General features: G+C 39.4%; 1 protein-coding gene across 2 annotated transcripts in view; it reads left to right on the top strand.

Moving 5' to 3' along the window:
* The window catches only part of LOC115922291 (centrosomal protein of 135 kDa-like), a 35,931-nt gene extending 21,876 nt beyond the window's left edge, over positions 1 to 14,055 (top strand). For both annotated transcript variants that reach the window (XM_030980913.1, XM_030980914.1), the window contains 12 exons: positions 367 to 518; positions 3,282 to 3,397; positions 4,169 to 4,379; positions 4,882 to 5,050; positions 5,848 to 5,958; positions 6,676 to 6,861; positions 7,786 to 7,995; positions 9,178 to 9,380; positions 9,868 to 9,972; positions 10,574 to 10,860; positions 12,956 to 12,998; positions 13,705 to 14,055. In XM_030980913.1, the coding sequence (XP_030836773.1) occupies positions 367 to 518; positions 3,282 to 3,397; positions 4,169 to 4,379; positions 4,882 to 5,050; positions 5,848 to 5,958; positions 6,676 to 6,861; positions 7,786 to 7,995; positions 9,178 to 9,380; positions 9,868 to 9,972; positions 10,574 to 10,860; positions 12,956 to 12,960 (1,755 nt within the window). In that variant the 3' untranslated portion in view covers positions 12,961 to 12,998; positions 13,705 to 14,055. The remainder of the gene's footprint in view (positions 1 to 366; positions 519 to 3,281; positions 3,398 to 4,168; positions 4,380 to 4,881; positions 5,051 to 5,847; positions 5,959 to 6,675; positions 6,862 to 7,785; positions 7,996 to 9,177; positions 9,381 to 9,867; positions 9,973 to 10,573; positions 10,861 to 12,955; positions 12,999 to 13,704) is intronic.
* Positions 14,056 to 15,815: the final 1,760 nt, after the last annotated feature.

Raw genomic sequence — 15,815 nt, 5'->3', positions numbered from 1 at the left:
ATGAATGATTCAGGGTGACAGATTTCTGGGTCTCAGGAGATACTATTTACTCTCTTAGCGTCCTAAATAACATTAAAACAATACATAATAGAATTACAAATTTGTATGCATTCAGGAGGCAGCGTGAGAGAAGAATGGTGAGCATTTAAGGGTGTAGTCCTTGCTGACCATGAACAGTATCCTAGAGAAATAGGTCTGCACCAAGGTCTTTAGAATAGAGGAGGCTACCTAATGAATTCATCCCTACATATCTTAAAGATCTATTCCCTCTAATAGGATCATAAACTGTAGGTCCCCTGGGTGCTAAAGATCAAGCATTCAGTCAAAGTATCGAAACGTTGATTGTTTCTCATTCCAATTTGGCAGGCGGAGCAGGAGCGGAACAGCAGTCAGTCCAGGGTGTCGTCCATGCAGGCTATGATTGTCACTCTAGAGGAGCAAGTCCGCATCCAGGTGTTCAAGATAGAGGAGGCCAAGGAAGATGCATCAGCAAGCAAGGCTCAAGCTTCCAAGCTCAGGTTAGATGCAGTCTCTTGTTGTTTAGTCTGCTTGATTGTCCAATGCATTTTTCACAATCAGTCACAGATACCTGGGCCCCATTTCACAAAACTTGTCATCAGTGACAAATGACTGTATTTGTTATAAGATACTGAAATTCTTGATTCTGATTGGTTATCAGCAGATTTGTCACAGATTTTGTCATTTGTCATTGAAAAAAGGCTTTGTGAAACAGGTCCCTGGTATGCATAGGCGCCGGAAGTGGGGGGGCAGGGGGGGCAGTTGCCCCCCCAGTCAAAAAAGTGGGGGGGCAAAACGCATTTTTGCCCCCCCAAAACGCCCCCCCCCACCCCCTCCAAAAAAAAAAAAAAAAACAGTAAAGGAGTAAACATGGTTTGTATTTTTAGTCCAAAAGAATGTAACAATAAAAAAAACCTGAATTAAATCACATATACAATTCCATTCAAAGAAAAAGGAAAGTTCACAGGAATTAAATTTCATAAACATTGCGCATGCCACCTATACGGTATTTTAAATGGAGGTCTCTATAATAGCGATACGCGCATATCGTGGACATATTGTGCGAGAATGGGAAAGCGTGTCCGGTTTTTTTGTTATAGTGGTGAGAAGACATGAGCCCCTGAAGGCTGGCGTACTGATGGGGGGGGGGGGGGTGATGTATTTCTTATTCGAAACAAGTGATTTACACATGTTGATGTTGTGACATGATTTTCCGGCATTTTTTCTCCATTTTTTTGTAAGTCATACCTTTTTATGCATTTGTTGGAAAAAAAGAAATTCCCAAATTACAGTCAGGTGAAATACGATTATTTAGAAGCCTTTATGTCATGGTCTGCAAAGTGGCTGGGCACGAGCCCCCCCCCCCCCCCATCCTTTTTTTAAAAGTATGTTAAATAGAAAAAGAAAGAAAGACGGAGACAAAAATAAGTGACCTGCCAATGTCACAAATAAGGTATAAAAAATGCTCATCTGACCTTAATTAAATACCTAAAACCCCTGAGCTTACGGGGGCTCTGCCCCCTGGACCCCACCAAGGGCCCTAAGGCGGGCCCTAGGATGCTCATCTGACCGTTATTAAATACCTCAAACCCCTGAGCTTCCGGGGCTTTGCCCCCTGGACCCCACCAAGGGCCTAAGGCGGCCCCCTGGATGCTTATCTGACCTTAATTAAATACCTAAAACCCCTGAGCTTCCGGGGGCTCTGCCCCCTGGACCCTACCAAGGGCCCTAAGGCGGGCCCTAGGATGCTCATCTGACCGTTATTAAATACCTCAAACCCCTGAGCTTCCGGGGCTTTGCCCCCTGGACCCCACCAAGGGCCTAAGGCGGCCCCCTGGATGCTTATCTGACCTTAATTAAATACCTAAAACCCCTGAGCTTCCGGGGGCTCTGCCCCCTGGACCCTACCAAGGGCCCTAAGGCGGGCCCTAGGATGCTCATCTGACCGTTATTAAATACCTCAAACCCCTGAGCTTCCGGGGCTTTGCCCCCTGGACCCCACCAAGGGCCCTAAGGCGGCCCCCTGGATGCTCATCTGACCTTAATTAAATACCTAAAACCCCTGAGCTTCCGGGGGCTCTGCCCCCTGGACCCCACCAAGAGCCCTAAGGCGGGCCCCTGGATGCTCATCTGACCGTTATTAAATACCTCAAACCCCTGAGCTTCCGGGGCTTTGCCCCCTGGATGCTCATCTGACCTTAATTAAATACCTAAAACCCCTGAGCTTCCGGGGGCTCTGCCCTCTGGACCCCACCAAGGGCCCTAAGGCGGCCCCCTGGATGCTCATCTAACCTGAATTAAATACCTAAAACCCCTGAGCTTCTGGGGGCTCTCCCCCCCCCCTTTGAACACGTCAATTGCCTTACAGAGGGCCCCTGGATGCTCATCTAACCGTAATTAAATACCTAAAACCCCTTAGCTTCCGGGGGCTCAGCCCCTTGACCCCCTGCTGAGGCTCATGCCCTGGACCCCACGCCAATTTACGCTCTACCTGATCGATAATACTCCACTTTGAAAAACATTCCGCGGGACCTGCATGTAACGTGTAAGACTGGTGGTAATGCAGATTTTTCGTCTGCCCCCCCCCCCTTCCGAACTTTTTTTTCTCATTACGTCACTGCCCCTGGAATGTGAGCCCCCTGGAATGTTTGCCCCCCCAATCCCAAACTGCTTCCGGCGCGCCTGCTGGTATGTTGGTAGCTACCTATTTGTACAAATGTTTAGAAATAATCCAGTCGGTTCCGCAAGTTCCTACCCATAGAGATTAGTCTCTAAATTACTTTTACATAAACTTGCATATAATGTGAAATTGAATTCAGTTATATTTAAATTGCTTTAAAGGTTATCAAGTTCCTATAGCAACCACGTAAGTATGCACAGGCAGAAGGTTAACTTGAATACATGCTTCCAGCAACAAAGTAGCCTAAGGGGAAAATGCAGCAGAAATAATGTAAAACGATTCTTGGGGGTATTTTAAAGTTTTTTTTTAAATCTTCAGCATCTTTCAATCTGATAGATAAGTTTATCAAATGAATGAAGAGGGAAATATAGCCAAGGATGTCTGCACAGAGCCAGAAGGAAGCTATATCTCTGTAAAATTATGAGTTAACATCCCTCTCGCCTCTCTGGGTTTGATTAGACAGTAAGAATCCATCTTGATATACTCCCATTCTAGGACTAAAGTCTTTTTTTATATATGTTCATTTATTTATTTATTTTTTTTAATTTATAACATTGAAATGTTGTCTCTGGTTTAATTGCAGATTGATCACAGATCAAACAGAGCATTCTGTAGAGGAATACCAGCGGAGGCTTCACATCAATTCAAACAATTTACAGAGTGCGGAGGAGAGGATTGTGAGACTAGAGGAGCGAATAAGTAAGTACAGTAGGAACACTTGGTTTGGAAACTATGTTGTCTCTATATTCCTAAACCACTATTTTATTGCTCATCTTAGAAATGAGTATAGCATGAGCAAGCCATTGATTCCATTATAGCATCCATATGGTTAAGGCGCTGGTAGACTCTAGCAAGATCCTATGTTAAATTTTTACCACAAAAACAAAACAAAAATTATGCAGGTTATACATGTACAGCTACTTTAGATCGAACACTTGAATGGGAAACCTACATGGTCTCCTAATTTCTCAACAGCCTTTTTATTAGAATTCTTTGCAGTTGCTTGTATTAGTAAGAACAGGATGCAGAAATCATTGCTGCCAGTTTAGTGTCAATATGTTACAGGATCTGTTACACCCTTGCAAGACCCTAATATACATTTTTTTTTTTGAAGGGTTATGCAGTTTATGCAGCAAATACAGCTTGATCATTACATTGGAATCTTGTTTAGCGCTCGTATCTGCCAGACTTGACACTCAAAGCGCTCCCGATTATTAATCTGGCTTTAGCATGGTTGCCGTTACGACGCTCTAGCATTTCAAGGAATTAATTCCTGCCAGTTACCCATTTACATCACCTGGGTTGAGTGTGGCCAATTTAGATCAATGTCTTGCCAAAGGACATTAGTGCCGCGGCGAGACTCGAACCGCAAACCTTGTGATCGACAGTCCGGCCACGTATCCTCTCGACCAAGACACCTCTACGTGAAGTAAATATATTTCTATTACCTGTACGTCTCGCACGAAACAGCTGACATGAATGCCAACAACGCTCTCCTGCGGGAGGAAATCAACGAGCTTCGAGGGACAGTATCCGCCATCGACAGGGAGAAGGATGGCATACAGATGGCAGTGGACGAGAAGACAGAGAGGACCTTGGACCTTGAGAGGGAACTCATGGACCGAGGTCGGACCATCGCTGACCTCAGGGCAACGGTCAGTGACCTTGAGGCAAGATTAGAGTAAGTTGGACATAAGACCTTCTAGACTGTAACAATTTATACTTCTTTTGTTAAGATAAGCATATTGTGTGTCTAGAGCCAGAAGGGAGGACACAGCCTGGCGCCAAGAGGAGGGTAAGTTCTTCTCTCCAAAACCACCACCACCACCACCACCACAAAACAAGACAGAGAGACTTAAGGAGTGATAAGGAGAGCAGAATTTGTTCCCCTTCCTCAGTCTGAAATAGTAACTTACTTATGTTATGTAATCATTGTATTTTTAGTAGCTAAAATAATTTGTGGAAGATCCCAAAATAGCACCATCATTGAATAGCACCACCATAAGAAAAAGAGAAAAATACCAAAAACAGGCTCACAACAACCCTGGTCCAACTTATTTCGGCAGTAGTGTTTTGATGAGTTCAAAGTGTAGCATACTGCGAAGTGTGAACATTTCTCATAGTTAGAATATTTATTAAAGTATAGATTAACTAGGGAATTTTTATTTTCCACAATTCGGCAGACAAGCAATTAACGATCTCGGCAGCAAAGATCGTGAGATCCGTAGCCTGCGGCGTCAGCTGGACTCGACGAGAGACGAGCTGACCGATGCCTCCAGAGGGCGGGATGTCACCATACGGGAGAATCGCAGACTGCAGGAAGATCTGGCAACCATGACCAGAGAAAACCAGGTCAGAGTCGGGATACAGTCAAATTGTTTATAGCAGCCACCTCTCTGAAAAGGCCACCTGTCTATTGTGGCTATGTATATTGTCTCCCTCAAGAAAACAATGAGTAGTGTAGAACCTGTCTAAAGAGGCCACCTGTCTACAGTGGCCATTTATTCTGTTTCCCTTGGGTGGTCTAGGCAATTTGTACTGTATTGGTAAAGTAGCAATGTGTACTCTATTTGGTTAAAGTAGCTCAAAACAACAATTCTACCACTTTATAATGATATTTATGGTACATTTGTAATGAAAGATACAAGTAGGTTAATATTTGTTCTTCTGTTTACAAACACAAGTGTGTCATTGCAATTCATATTTACAACATTTCTGCAAAGAAGAATTTCACATGATTGATTTAGATTTTGTAGAAAGATCCCTATAAAATGATGCTGTAATCATCCAGTAAGAAAATTAGGGAGGAAAGATAAAATGTCAATAACCTTTAACCCATTTGAATTTCTCTGTCTCAAGAACACCCATCTCTGTGATGCGATCTTGTCTATTTGCTAAGGTCTAACTTTGAATAACATTGTCTCACACGTGGAATTATGGTTTCTGAAAATTGTTAATTCCAGTGTAGAAGAACATCATTATGTAGCAATATGATTGTTCTGGAAATGCTCTTGTATTTCTGTCATTTCTAGAATTACTTTATTTGTTAGACCAACTGATGTCTATTTGTGCAATCCCATACATGTATGTCCATAGGTTGAAAATAAAATACATTGTAAATGACTTCCCTATTGTTTGTTTGGACACAGACTGTAAACCAGGAGTTAGAAAGTATATTGGAAGAGAAGGTAACACTCAAGACTCAAGTTCAGGACTACATCGCGGAAGTAGCTCGTATTGAAGACATGCTTGCAGGAAAGGTAACTTATTTAGAAGAAATAATTTTTGTTTTCCTCATGAAGGTTATGATATTTGCTTTCTTGATTGAATTGAAAGTAGAAAGATTAATCAACCATCTCATGGGTAGTTCCTATTAAGCCGCAGAGAATGAGAAAATTTAGTCAATAGGTAACATTATACAGAAATAGTTCAGGACTGATATCATTTAGATTTCCCACCAAACTTATGTAGCTTAGACTGACAACATTTAAGTTGGATTAATTGTGTATACAGTAGTTCAGAATATATGTACAGAGAGTAACATGTTATATTCAACCTATGGTCCATTTAACTTTGCTACCAGCAAACAGGGAAAAAATGAAGGATTAGGACCAAGAGCAGAATCACTGCTACCAATAAAAAAGGTTCAAAATTAAGGGTTAACAAATAATGAGTTTTAAAGATTTGATTTATAACTCAAAGTAGGTTTGAGATGGAGTAGCAAACTTGCTCTGGTGAACCTATTGAACAGATGCTCCAATATTTGCTTGGACATCACTTGCTCTTGGCTTTATTTCATCATAGGTATAGGATTAGGTTAGAGTTACAAGAATAGGTTAGGATTAGTTATAGGGATTGATCCAAGGTTGAAGTCCAGAATTTGATCAGTGAAGGATATTGACTGCAGAGCAATTGTTACGGAACATCTGTCTTGCAAATGCCAAACATCTGTACCCATTGCTCCATTTCTGTTGTAGGATCGAGAGAACCGGGGTCTACTTGACAACTATCGAACTGCATCCGCCGAGGCACAGCGCTGGGAGACGGAGGCTACCGAGAGGACCAGCGAGAGTTCCAACATGAGGCTTGAACTGATGGCCAAGGAGACGGAGATGAAGAGACTACGAGAGAGGATGGATGAGACGGAGAGAGATGTCCACGAGGTAAGCCTCAAATTCCTGGATGAGTAATGTCTGGCGGCTTAAAGATGGTTTATCACTTTTGTATCCGAAAATTCTTAATCAATTTTTACGCCATGTGTCTCTTCTTTATTCTTTTGATAATATACTGACTTCCCTGTGTGGAGTTGTTTTTCATCAAACTTTGTATTTTAGTTGGTTCAAACCAAACAAGACCAGGCAAAGTCCCTAAGGGTTTTAATAGCATAATCTATTTTGTATAACGTAGCAGCAGCGCACCTTCAGCTTTGCCATCATATCCAACATCCTATTCACACACATTACATATCCGTAGAGATGTTGTGGTCTATTGGATAAGTCTTCGGACTGTGAACCACAAGGTATAGGGTTCGAATCTCGCTATTGTTAATGTCCTTTAGCAAGACATTAATCTACATTGCCACACTTGACCCAGGTGTAGTGAGTGTGTACCTGGTAAGATAATATCCAAAGTGTTTCGGAAGCGTATAGAGACGCTATGTCATAATGTGATATGGGTCATTCCATAAAGTTGGGGCAAGAGATATATGACGAGATCCTATACATGGAAGATGAAATTATCTGTTGAAGATTTGTTTATGCAATTAATATTTATAGTAGTGCCCTGCCAGAATCTTTCCTGTTTCAGTTGCTTTTCTTCAAAATCTTTGCTTAATACACATTTTTTCTTTTAACCAGCGTTACCTGGACACCATATTCATATGACATTACATAATCTTTGGGTCTATAATATTGATTAACCATGAAGCTTGAGTACTTCTGAAGATAGTTGGCTATGCTTTTTATGCAAAACTCAATTTGAGCAAAAAGTGCCCCAACTTTCTGGACAGGTATGCGCTATACAAGTACAGCATATTAGTACTATTATTTCTTCTGTCTTCATTCTGTCTATTACTTTTCTGCCACCAGCACCTGTCCACCCAGCAGACATACGAGATGCAGATCTCCAACCTGACCCGCTCCCTCTCCAACATGGAGGGCAACGTGCGCCAGCTCCAGGATGAGAAGGACTCCGTGGTGCAGGACCTTGCCGCCGTCAGGGAGCTGTGTGTCAAGCTAGACTCCACCAAGGAGTCACTCTCCAGGCAGCTGACCACCAAGAATATCGACTATGAACAGGTAGACGTCCAACAGAACACAGAATGGGTGGTATTCTCGAAAGCGGACTAACTTTAGTCCATGGTTTAATTCACCGACTATGTATGAAATGCCAAGTGTCCATACAAACACATTTTTGAATAATTTGATTTTAAATAATTATATCATAGTTGTATTGTTGTTTATTAATTATTTTATTACACTTTATTCTAATTTAGTGACCGATTAAATTATTCAAAAACATATTCATATGGACACTTGGCATTCCATACTTAGTCTGTGGATTAAACCATGAAATACAGTTAGTCCACTTTTGAGAATACAACCCGATGATTTTCATTTCAAACTTAGATATAGTCAAACATGTCTAATAAGACCACCCGAGGAAAACAGAAAAAGTGGCCACTGTAGACAGGTGGCCTTTGTAGACAGGTTCTACAACACAGATTTGTTTCTCAAGGGAGACAAAATACATGGCCACTATAGATGGGTGGCCCGCTAAGACAGGGTTAACTGTATGTTAAAGATATGGATGCTATTTGAATGTCTTTGAAAGTATGATTGTAATGATAATAATAGTGATAATATTGAAAATGTTCACCAAGGAATCATTTTACATATGAATACTGATCAATCTATCTATATGCTGCAAGCTTTTTATTGGAACATTGGTTTTGGGATTATTGATACATGTACTACCGATTAAGATCTCATTGTTAAGTTGTACCATGCCTTTGACAGTGAGAGCTTCACATTTTCATTGATTTAACAATCCATTTCACCTCTGTAGGATGTGCTATGGCATTCATAGTTGTGTATGATGATAGATACACAGCATAGACATTTTGAGTAAACAAAAAACACTTGAAAGGTCTTATCTAGGGGGTGTTTCACAAAGGCTAAGATCGACTTAAGTTTGAAATGAACTATGGCATGCGATTTATGCCCTTAAACAGTTTTGAACCAGATGTAAAATTACAGAAAAAAAATCTTAGAACTTATGATCTTTAGATATTGTTATTTCCTTCAATTATAAGCTATCAAAAAATGTGAATTCTGTAAATCTGTAACGCCCCTTGAGAGACGAGTGGTGAGACAACCAGTTGCATGAATGGCCTGCCATAGTTAAAGTCCAACTTAAGTCGATCTCTTAGTCTTTGTGAAACACCCCCCTGGTAATTCATTTCCTACCATTCCTCACAGGCCGAAGCGCGAACCGAAGACCTGAAGAGAGAAGTGGAGATGCTGAGAAGCCAGGTGGGCACCGAGCGGACGACGGTCAGGAACCTGGAGATGCTGATTGCGGGCAACAGGGAGAAAGAGTTCCAGGTGCAACTGGACAATCAGGAACAGAGGTCCGAGCTCCAGCTGATCAAAGACCGCTTAGCTCTAGCAGATAGCAAGATGTGAGTACTTTTGAGTTTGGAGTATGGCTTTTGATCATTTTAATGATTACAAGCATTTATTTACCTGCACGTTTTACTTACTTTTTCTCTGGTAATGATGGCCATGTAATGTTTTTAAATTGTTCATTATTTATTTCATGAATTTGTTGCTTTCTTGGACTCTAGCTTGTATGAAAATAGGAGTCATGTAAAGATTATCATTTTTTTACTCTAAATCTAAATACACATTGATTTCATGTATTTTTATATTTCCTGATTCTTCTTGACACTTCTTATAAACATTGTCATTAAAGGTATATCAGTTGTGAATGATGATAATTGTCCAAGTATGAAATGAGTTGTCTCATATCAAGAGGCTCATTATAAAGAAGCACGATGCAAATATATCAGACCAATTACAATCACAGTTCATATTCAGTCAACCAAATTAACCAGCGTGTTTATTGTGGCTTACATGATTTTGATTGCTCTATGTCACCATACTCAGACAAACTCAATCTCGAGAGATCCAGACGCTAAGATCAAGGTCATCCCAACAAGAGTCTGAACTAGAGAGGGCCCGCAGACAGTTGACCAGTGAAAGATTTGAAAAGTAAGTTACTAGCGACCAAGAGTCGGTTCCGTATGACCAAGCTTTAGGACTGGCATTCCCCACTCCCATATCCTCACCATCATGATCTCCTCCTCACCTTCAAAGTGCATTTCATATTGTGGCATTTAAAAAAAAAATTCCAGTATGATGGTATGTGCACCAACTGATAGAGTATCTGTTATGCTTTATGGTAAATCAGTGATAGTTTTCTTATTTGTGTGTTGGGGCTTCAAATGCACATGAAATCGTGTAGATACTATTTTTTTCATCTAGATTATTCAAACTGAAATGTATCATGTATTTTGGTTAAGAAAGTGATTCTGTTGGAAATCAGCGACATTCTGTTTTTGTGTTGGGGCCTTAAATGGGCATGATAGATGTACAGATACTTGTCCTTCCCTGCTAGATAAATTTGAATGGAATGTATTGTGTATTTTGGTTAAGAAAGCGATTCTGTTGGGAATGTGTGACTTTCTTTTTACTGGTGCTTTTGTTGGGGAAAAAAGCTTTCCTAAATATTGAGGGCTCTTTAATTGAAACAGCAGATATTCCCCACATGATGCTAAACTCTTATGCCTTTGGCAAAATATTTACCTTACAGAGAGCGGCTCGGGCAGGAGATTCGTCGCAGCACATCCCACTCCATGTCTACCTCCAACGCCAGCGCGGCCAACGTGAGCTTCGAGAACCAGAGATCATCCACCCTCAGGACCACCACCCTAAGCTCCTCCACCTCCAGACGCACCTCCAGCAGCCCCCAGCAGCACGGCGGGGGGCGCTCCACCACCCCCATCAGCCAGATCATCTCCCCCGAGCGCTCCCAGAGGAAGTCGCCGGAAAGGTCCATCCTGAAGGGTTCGTCGTATCGGTCCCGGTCACCAGAGAGAAGTATGTCCAGGCTGCGTTTCAGTAGTAGTAGTTACAGTAACAGTGATGTAGTTGATAACGATTGGTTGTCTGATACTAGTTTAACAGGTAGGCATGCGGACGATAATGGACGGGACATCTTTAGGCCTCTCAGGGCTTCGTCTAGATTGGTGAGTTGTAGGAATGCATTTCTTTCCAGAAGCATCTCTGCAGATAAAAGTTCCTGTTCACCCAAAGCAGTCAAAATTTCAGTCTGCTGCCAAAGCCTGTTTACATCAAGTCACAGCAGTTACTCATTATCTGGTGCACCATGGGCAATATGAAAATTGTATTGTGCTGGATTCATGAAGAAAATACTCTGTGTTACCATGATGCTTATCGTTTTGTGTTTCATTGAAACGAGTCGAAATGTAACTTGTCTTCATCCTATTTACGTGGTTTTCATGCGTTTCCTCTGCATATTTTGAATTTGAAAAGATAAGAAGGTTCATCAGGCAATAAATTGTTAATCAGTCATTATTTTTTTTGGTGTCATTAAGATATAATTGCCTCATCTAGATTTTCAAGAAATAAAGGAAAAGTAACAATAAAGACTGCTTTATTACACCTAACTTATGTAGACAGTCTAGAATGTGCAGGTAGAAGAGCACTATATAAACACAAATGCAATGGTTTCTCTTTTTTCTGAAATAGTCCGTGACCTCTTGTGATTAAAATCAATGTCTAGACTCTAGACATAACTCACTGATTGAATTCATATTTGTTCCATGGGAATACATGTATCGTTCATCAAACAAATTAAAACAAAAGATTCATTAATTATCGCTCCAGAGGGGTGTTTCATAAAGCTGTTCATAAAGTTACGCATGACTTTACGAACGACTTGTATATGAAAAGCCAAATGGGATGCTCAATCATTATTAACTGCATCAACTAAAGTTGAATTGCGCAGATGTAGATTTTAACATTCTTATTATAACAGTATAAAAGTATATTTTTTGCCATAATTTAATTGAGGTTATTGGAAATATCAGAAAAATTGGGGGGCATCCTATCTGGCACTTCATATACAAGTCGTTCGTAAAGTCATGCATAACTTTACGAACAGCTTTATGAAACACCCCCCTGGTGCAATTTCGGCATGCTATTAGCTACATGTTTCTTCAGTGCGCTTAACCAGAATCTTCCTCTAAGTCATGTTTCAAGATATTTTTCTTCCCACTTATTGTTTAATTTATTCAATTATTAATTTGTTATAATTTTTTTCCTGGGGGAGGGGGGGGGGGGGGAATAGTGAAGTATACAATCTTTGCTCTTTGTTAAAAGCTAGTGCTCTACATTGTCACTGTCATCACATCTGTAAACATGTCCATACTATGTATGTGGTACTTTGTTAATGTTAAGTCATGTTAGTATAAAAAATGTATCATTTACTATCAGATATCATGTACAAACAGAGGAATAGAACAATGTTTGCAAAGAATCATTTGCATCATTGTTTGAAATTGCAAACACTTAATTTCACAAGAGGAAGGGAAGGCATTATGCAAAATTGTCATGAAGTTTATATCATAGTTTATGTCCATTGCTGCAGGGAAATAAAGGAAAACAAAAAGAAGAGAAAAAAGAAAAGAAAACACAGACGCAAAAAAGCTGTAGTGTTTACCTGCTGACATACAAAACAAAAAACAAAAACAAGAAACAAAAATAAAACATAGAAAAGAAGAAGAAGAAAAAAATGGCTTGTGTTGTGACTGTATGTCATGATTAAACAATGAGTAAAGCCAGGCAAACACAGTGTACCACACCTAGCTCATTAAAGGGGAAGTCCACCCTGATATTAAGTTGATTTTGATAAAAGCAGAAAAATGAGAAGTTTGTGTTTCACTGATGACAATTTCCAAAATTCATTACTTTCCTATTTTTAATCGGATATTGTTCAAACTTTCACTCATTTGTTTCTCTAATTTTTTTGTTTTTATTAAAACCAACTTAATATCAGGGTAGATTCAATGTATTCCCCTGTGATGCATTAATAATACCATTGCCGGTATTGAGTTCATATCTGGTATTTGCCAACATCCTTTCATTTTCTCCTATGTTTCTTGTACTACAGGATGACAGAAGATGACAGAATGAAGAGGCTTCTTCCGGATATGGTGAGTAATAGATGGGCGGGCTTCTCTTCATTGTATATATTCGGTCAACATTCAGTTAAAGAGAGATGGTAGTCTTTTGACTGGTGTACAAGTCCCACACATACAGCAAACCCATGGTCCCATCAAGAAATACCCTTTTAGTCTCTCATAGAGTCTTCAGGTGAGGGAAATGTATGATGATGAATGGTTTGGGAGAGAGCCATAAAAAGGTTTTCATGTAATATCTCCATCACTTTGACATCTACAATGCTTAAAGTCAGACCACTCCAGTTTAAACTATTTGCGGATATCTTGAGGGTTATTTCTACATGCGCTGTCTCTGAACTGGTCTATTGTGGCCATAATCGATATTGGTCGACCAAACGGGTAAGAAATTGAGAATTAAAAAAAGCATAAAGAATTCAATTCAAATTTTCAATTCAAAGTTTATTCAACAGTCAACACTCTTCATAAAAACATTTAAAACATACAAATACAAAACAGAGTTATAAAAAAAACAAGAAAGTGATAACAAATACAATGGCAATTTATAAGAGCTTACGCTTTTTAGCTACACTGTACATGCATAAGCAATCATCATAATGCTTTAGACTTTCAATTTTTATGAGCAATTATTGTCAATTTCACTTTAAAATGTCCACTACTCTAGTCGTTGAAGCCTGTCATATTAAATTCAAACACTTTATTATTTGTTATTTGCCAACAGGAGGATATGCCAGATGATCATCACCTTCGCTGCTTTAGAGGTTGGGCCACTTTTTACCAGTACACCATCTTGCCATACATACCTTGATGCCGTTCAAATTTCAAATCGTTTCCATTCCGTATCAGGTTGAATTTCAGGTGCTCTTGGCACAATTCTTATTATTTTAATATTTGGTAAATGTAAATTCTATTAATTTATTGATTATTAAAGGAGCTATTGTTGTGGTTTATTGTTTTGACTATCGGTTCCAGGATGCCAATTAAGAATTGAATTTAAACGTTTTGGTATGACTTCAATGAGGTGAAGGTCCAGTGTATTTGTATTTCTTTATAGTTCATGGATGAAAAGTTACCTTTTTTATAGATTTGTCACAGTGAACTGAATACAATGCACAATGTATAGTCATCCTTGTAGAATTGTTCAACACATTTTGGTGATAAAAATGTTTCAGATGATGTCTCAACATAATAATAAAAATTAAAAAAAATTAATAATAAGGATAACAAAAACGGTGCTTATAAAGCGCTCACCACCAAGGTCTCTAATGTGAGCACAATCTTGTCTCCTAGAATTTACCCCCCCCCCCCCCCCCCGACATTCTACCACCAACTTTCAGCAAGGGCAAATAATGTGGTGCTTACTTATGGTATTTGGGGGAGATGAAAAGTTCTAGTCATTTTTCTTTTTCTTTCTCTCTCTTTATTAAAAAAAAAAATCCTCTTGGGATAACAAGTTCCTTAAAAAAATGAAACAGGTATATTCTGAAGGGTTTATACTCCACCTGCGATGTTGAAAAGTGATATACATTTTGAGAGCACATATCACTTTTTCAGTCATCTCGACACATTCGTAGTTTCTCCAGTGGGGGGACAGTAGGAGAGATACATGAGGAGATAAACATGTATTTGTATACTTGACATGTACCATTACCTTGTACATTGAAACCTGTCTATAAAGACCAGCCAAGGGAGACAAGAAAAGTGGTCTTGATAGGCAGGTGGTCTTTATGTACAGGTTTCTTTAGTATATGTTTCAATGAGAAACCATTTTCAAGGGAGACAAAACATGTGGTCTTTGAAGACAAGTGGTCATTCTATACAGGTGGTCATTGAAGCAGGTTTGACTGAGCAATGCTATGGTTTCAAATATGGAATAGAAACCCTCTGCCAAGGAAACCTAGGGGTGTTTCACAAAACTTGTCATCAGTGACAAATGACAGTTTTTCTTTACAAGCTACTGAAATCCTTGCTTCTGATCGGTTATTAGCAGATTTGTCACTGTTTTTTGTCATTTGTCATTGCAAAAAAGGCTTTGTGAATCTGGTCCCAGGTTACTCTGCTATCAAACTTGAGATCCCTGAAACGATCAGTGTGTGAATACTGTACCTCTTGTGTGTGTGTTACTTTCAAACATGAAGTGCATTTTCTTGTTTGTTAACAAAAAAACAAGCATGAAACATAGAACCTACGAGTGGTGATTCATTGTGGTAAATTATCAATATTCTGGCATGAATAATGTTTACAACTGAGTTTGGAAAATATTGTTTGGACAGTCAATTTTGCATTATTTTCATTTCCCAACAGTTTTGGGAGTTGGCCCTGTTAGGTCAACTCTCTATAATGCTTAGCAAGAGGCTAAAATAATTTTAACAAATATATATGTACCCTGTCCAGTATTACACACAAGACCCATTTGCATTAGGATAAATTCCAAACATTAGGGAATGGCAATTTTAGACAATTTTTGTGTTTGACAAAAAAATATACAAATTGATGATATAATCATATATCAATTTATATGAGATGCTTTCACAACAATTGAGTTTCCTATCAAAGAGTTTCAAATAGCTTCGTTTACGGAATAACCAAAAAATGACCTGTGCCATTCTGTAATAAACCTTTATAAACTTCAATATTTCATCAACCTGGTGAATCGTTGATAGCCAACCCAAATTGTTTTGGAAGTACCTCATATCAGGTAATACAGTCAAACCTGTCATAGTGAGTTAGCAACCGCCCAAGGGAAACACAAAAGTGGTCTTTATTTATAAACTTCAATATTTCATCAACTTGGTGAATCGTTGATAGCCAACCCAAATTGTTTTGGAAGTA

Source organism: Strongylocentrotus purpuratus, unplaced genomic scaffold (genome assembly GCF_000002235.5).
Source record: "Strongylocentrotus purpuratus isolate Spur 01 unplaced genomic scaffold, Spur_5.0 spur5_scaffold_11, whole genome shotgun sequence".
Lineage (NCBI taxonomy): Eukaryota > Metazoa > Echinodermata > Echinoidea > Camarodonta > Strongylocentrotidae > Strongylocentrotus > Strongylocentrotus purpuratus.
Note: the sequence above shows the minus strand (reverse complement) of the source record. Positions and strands in the feature narration are given on the sequence as shown.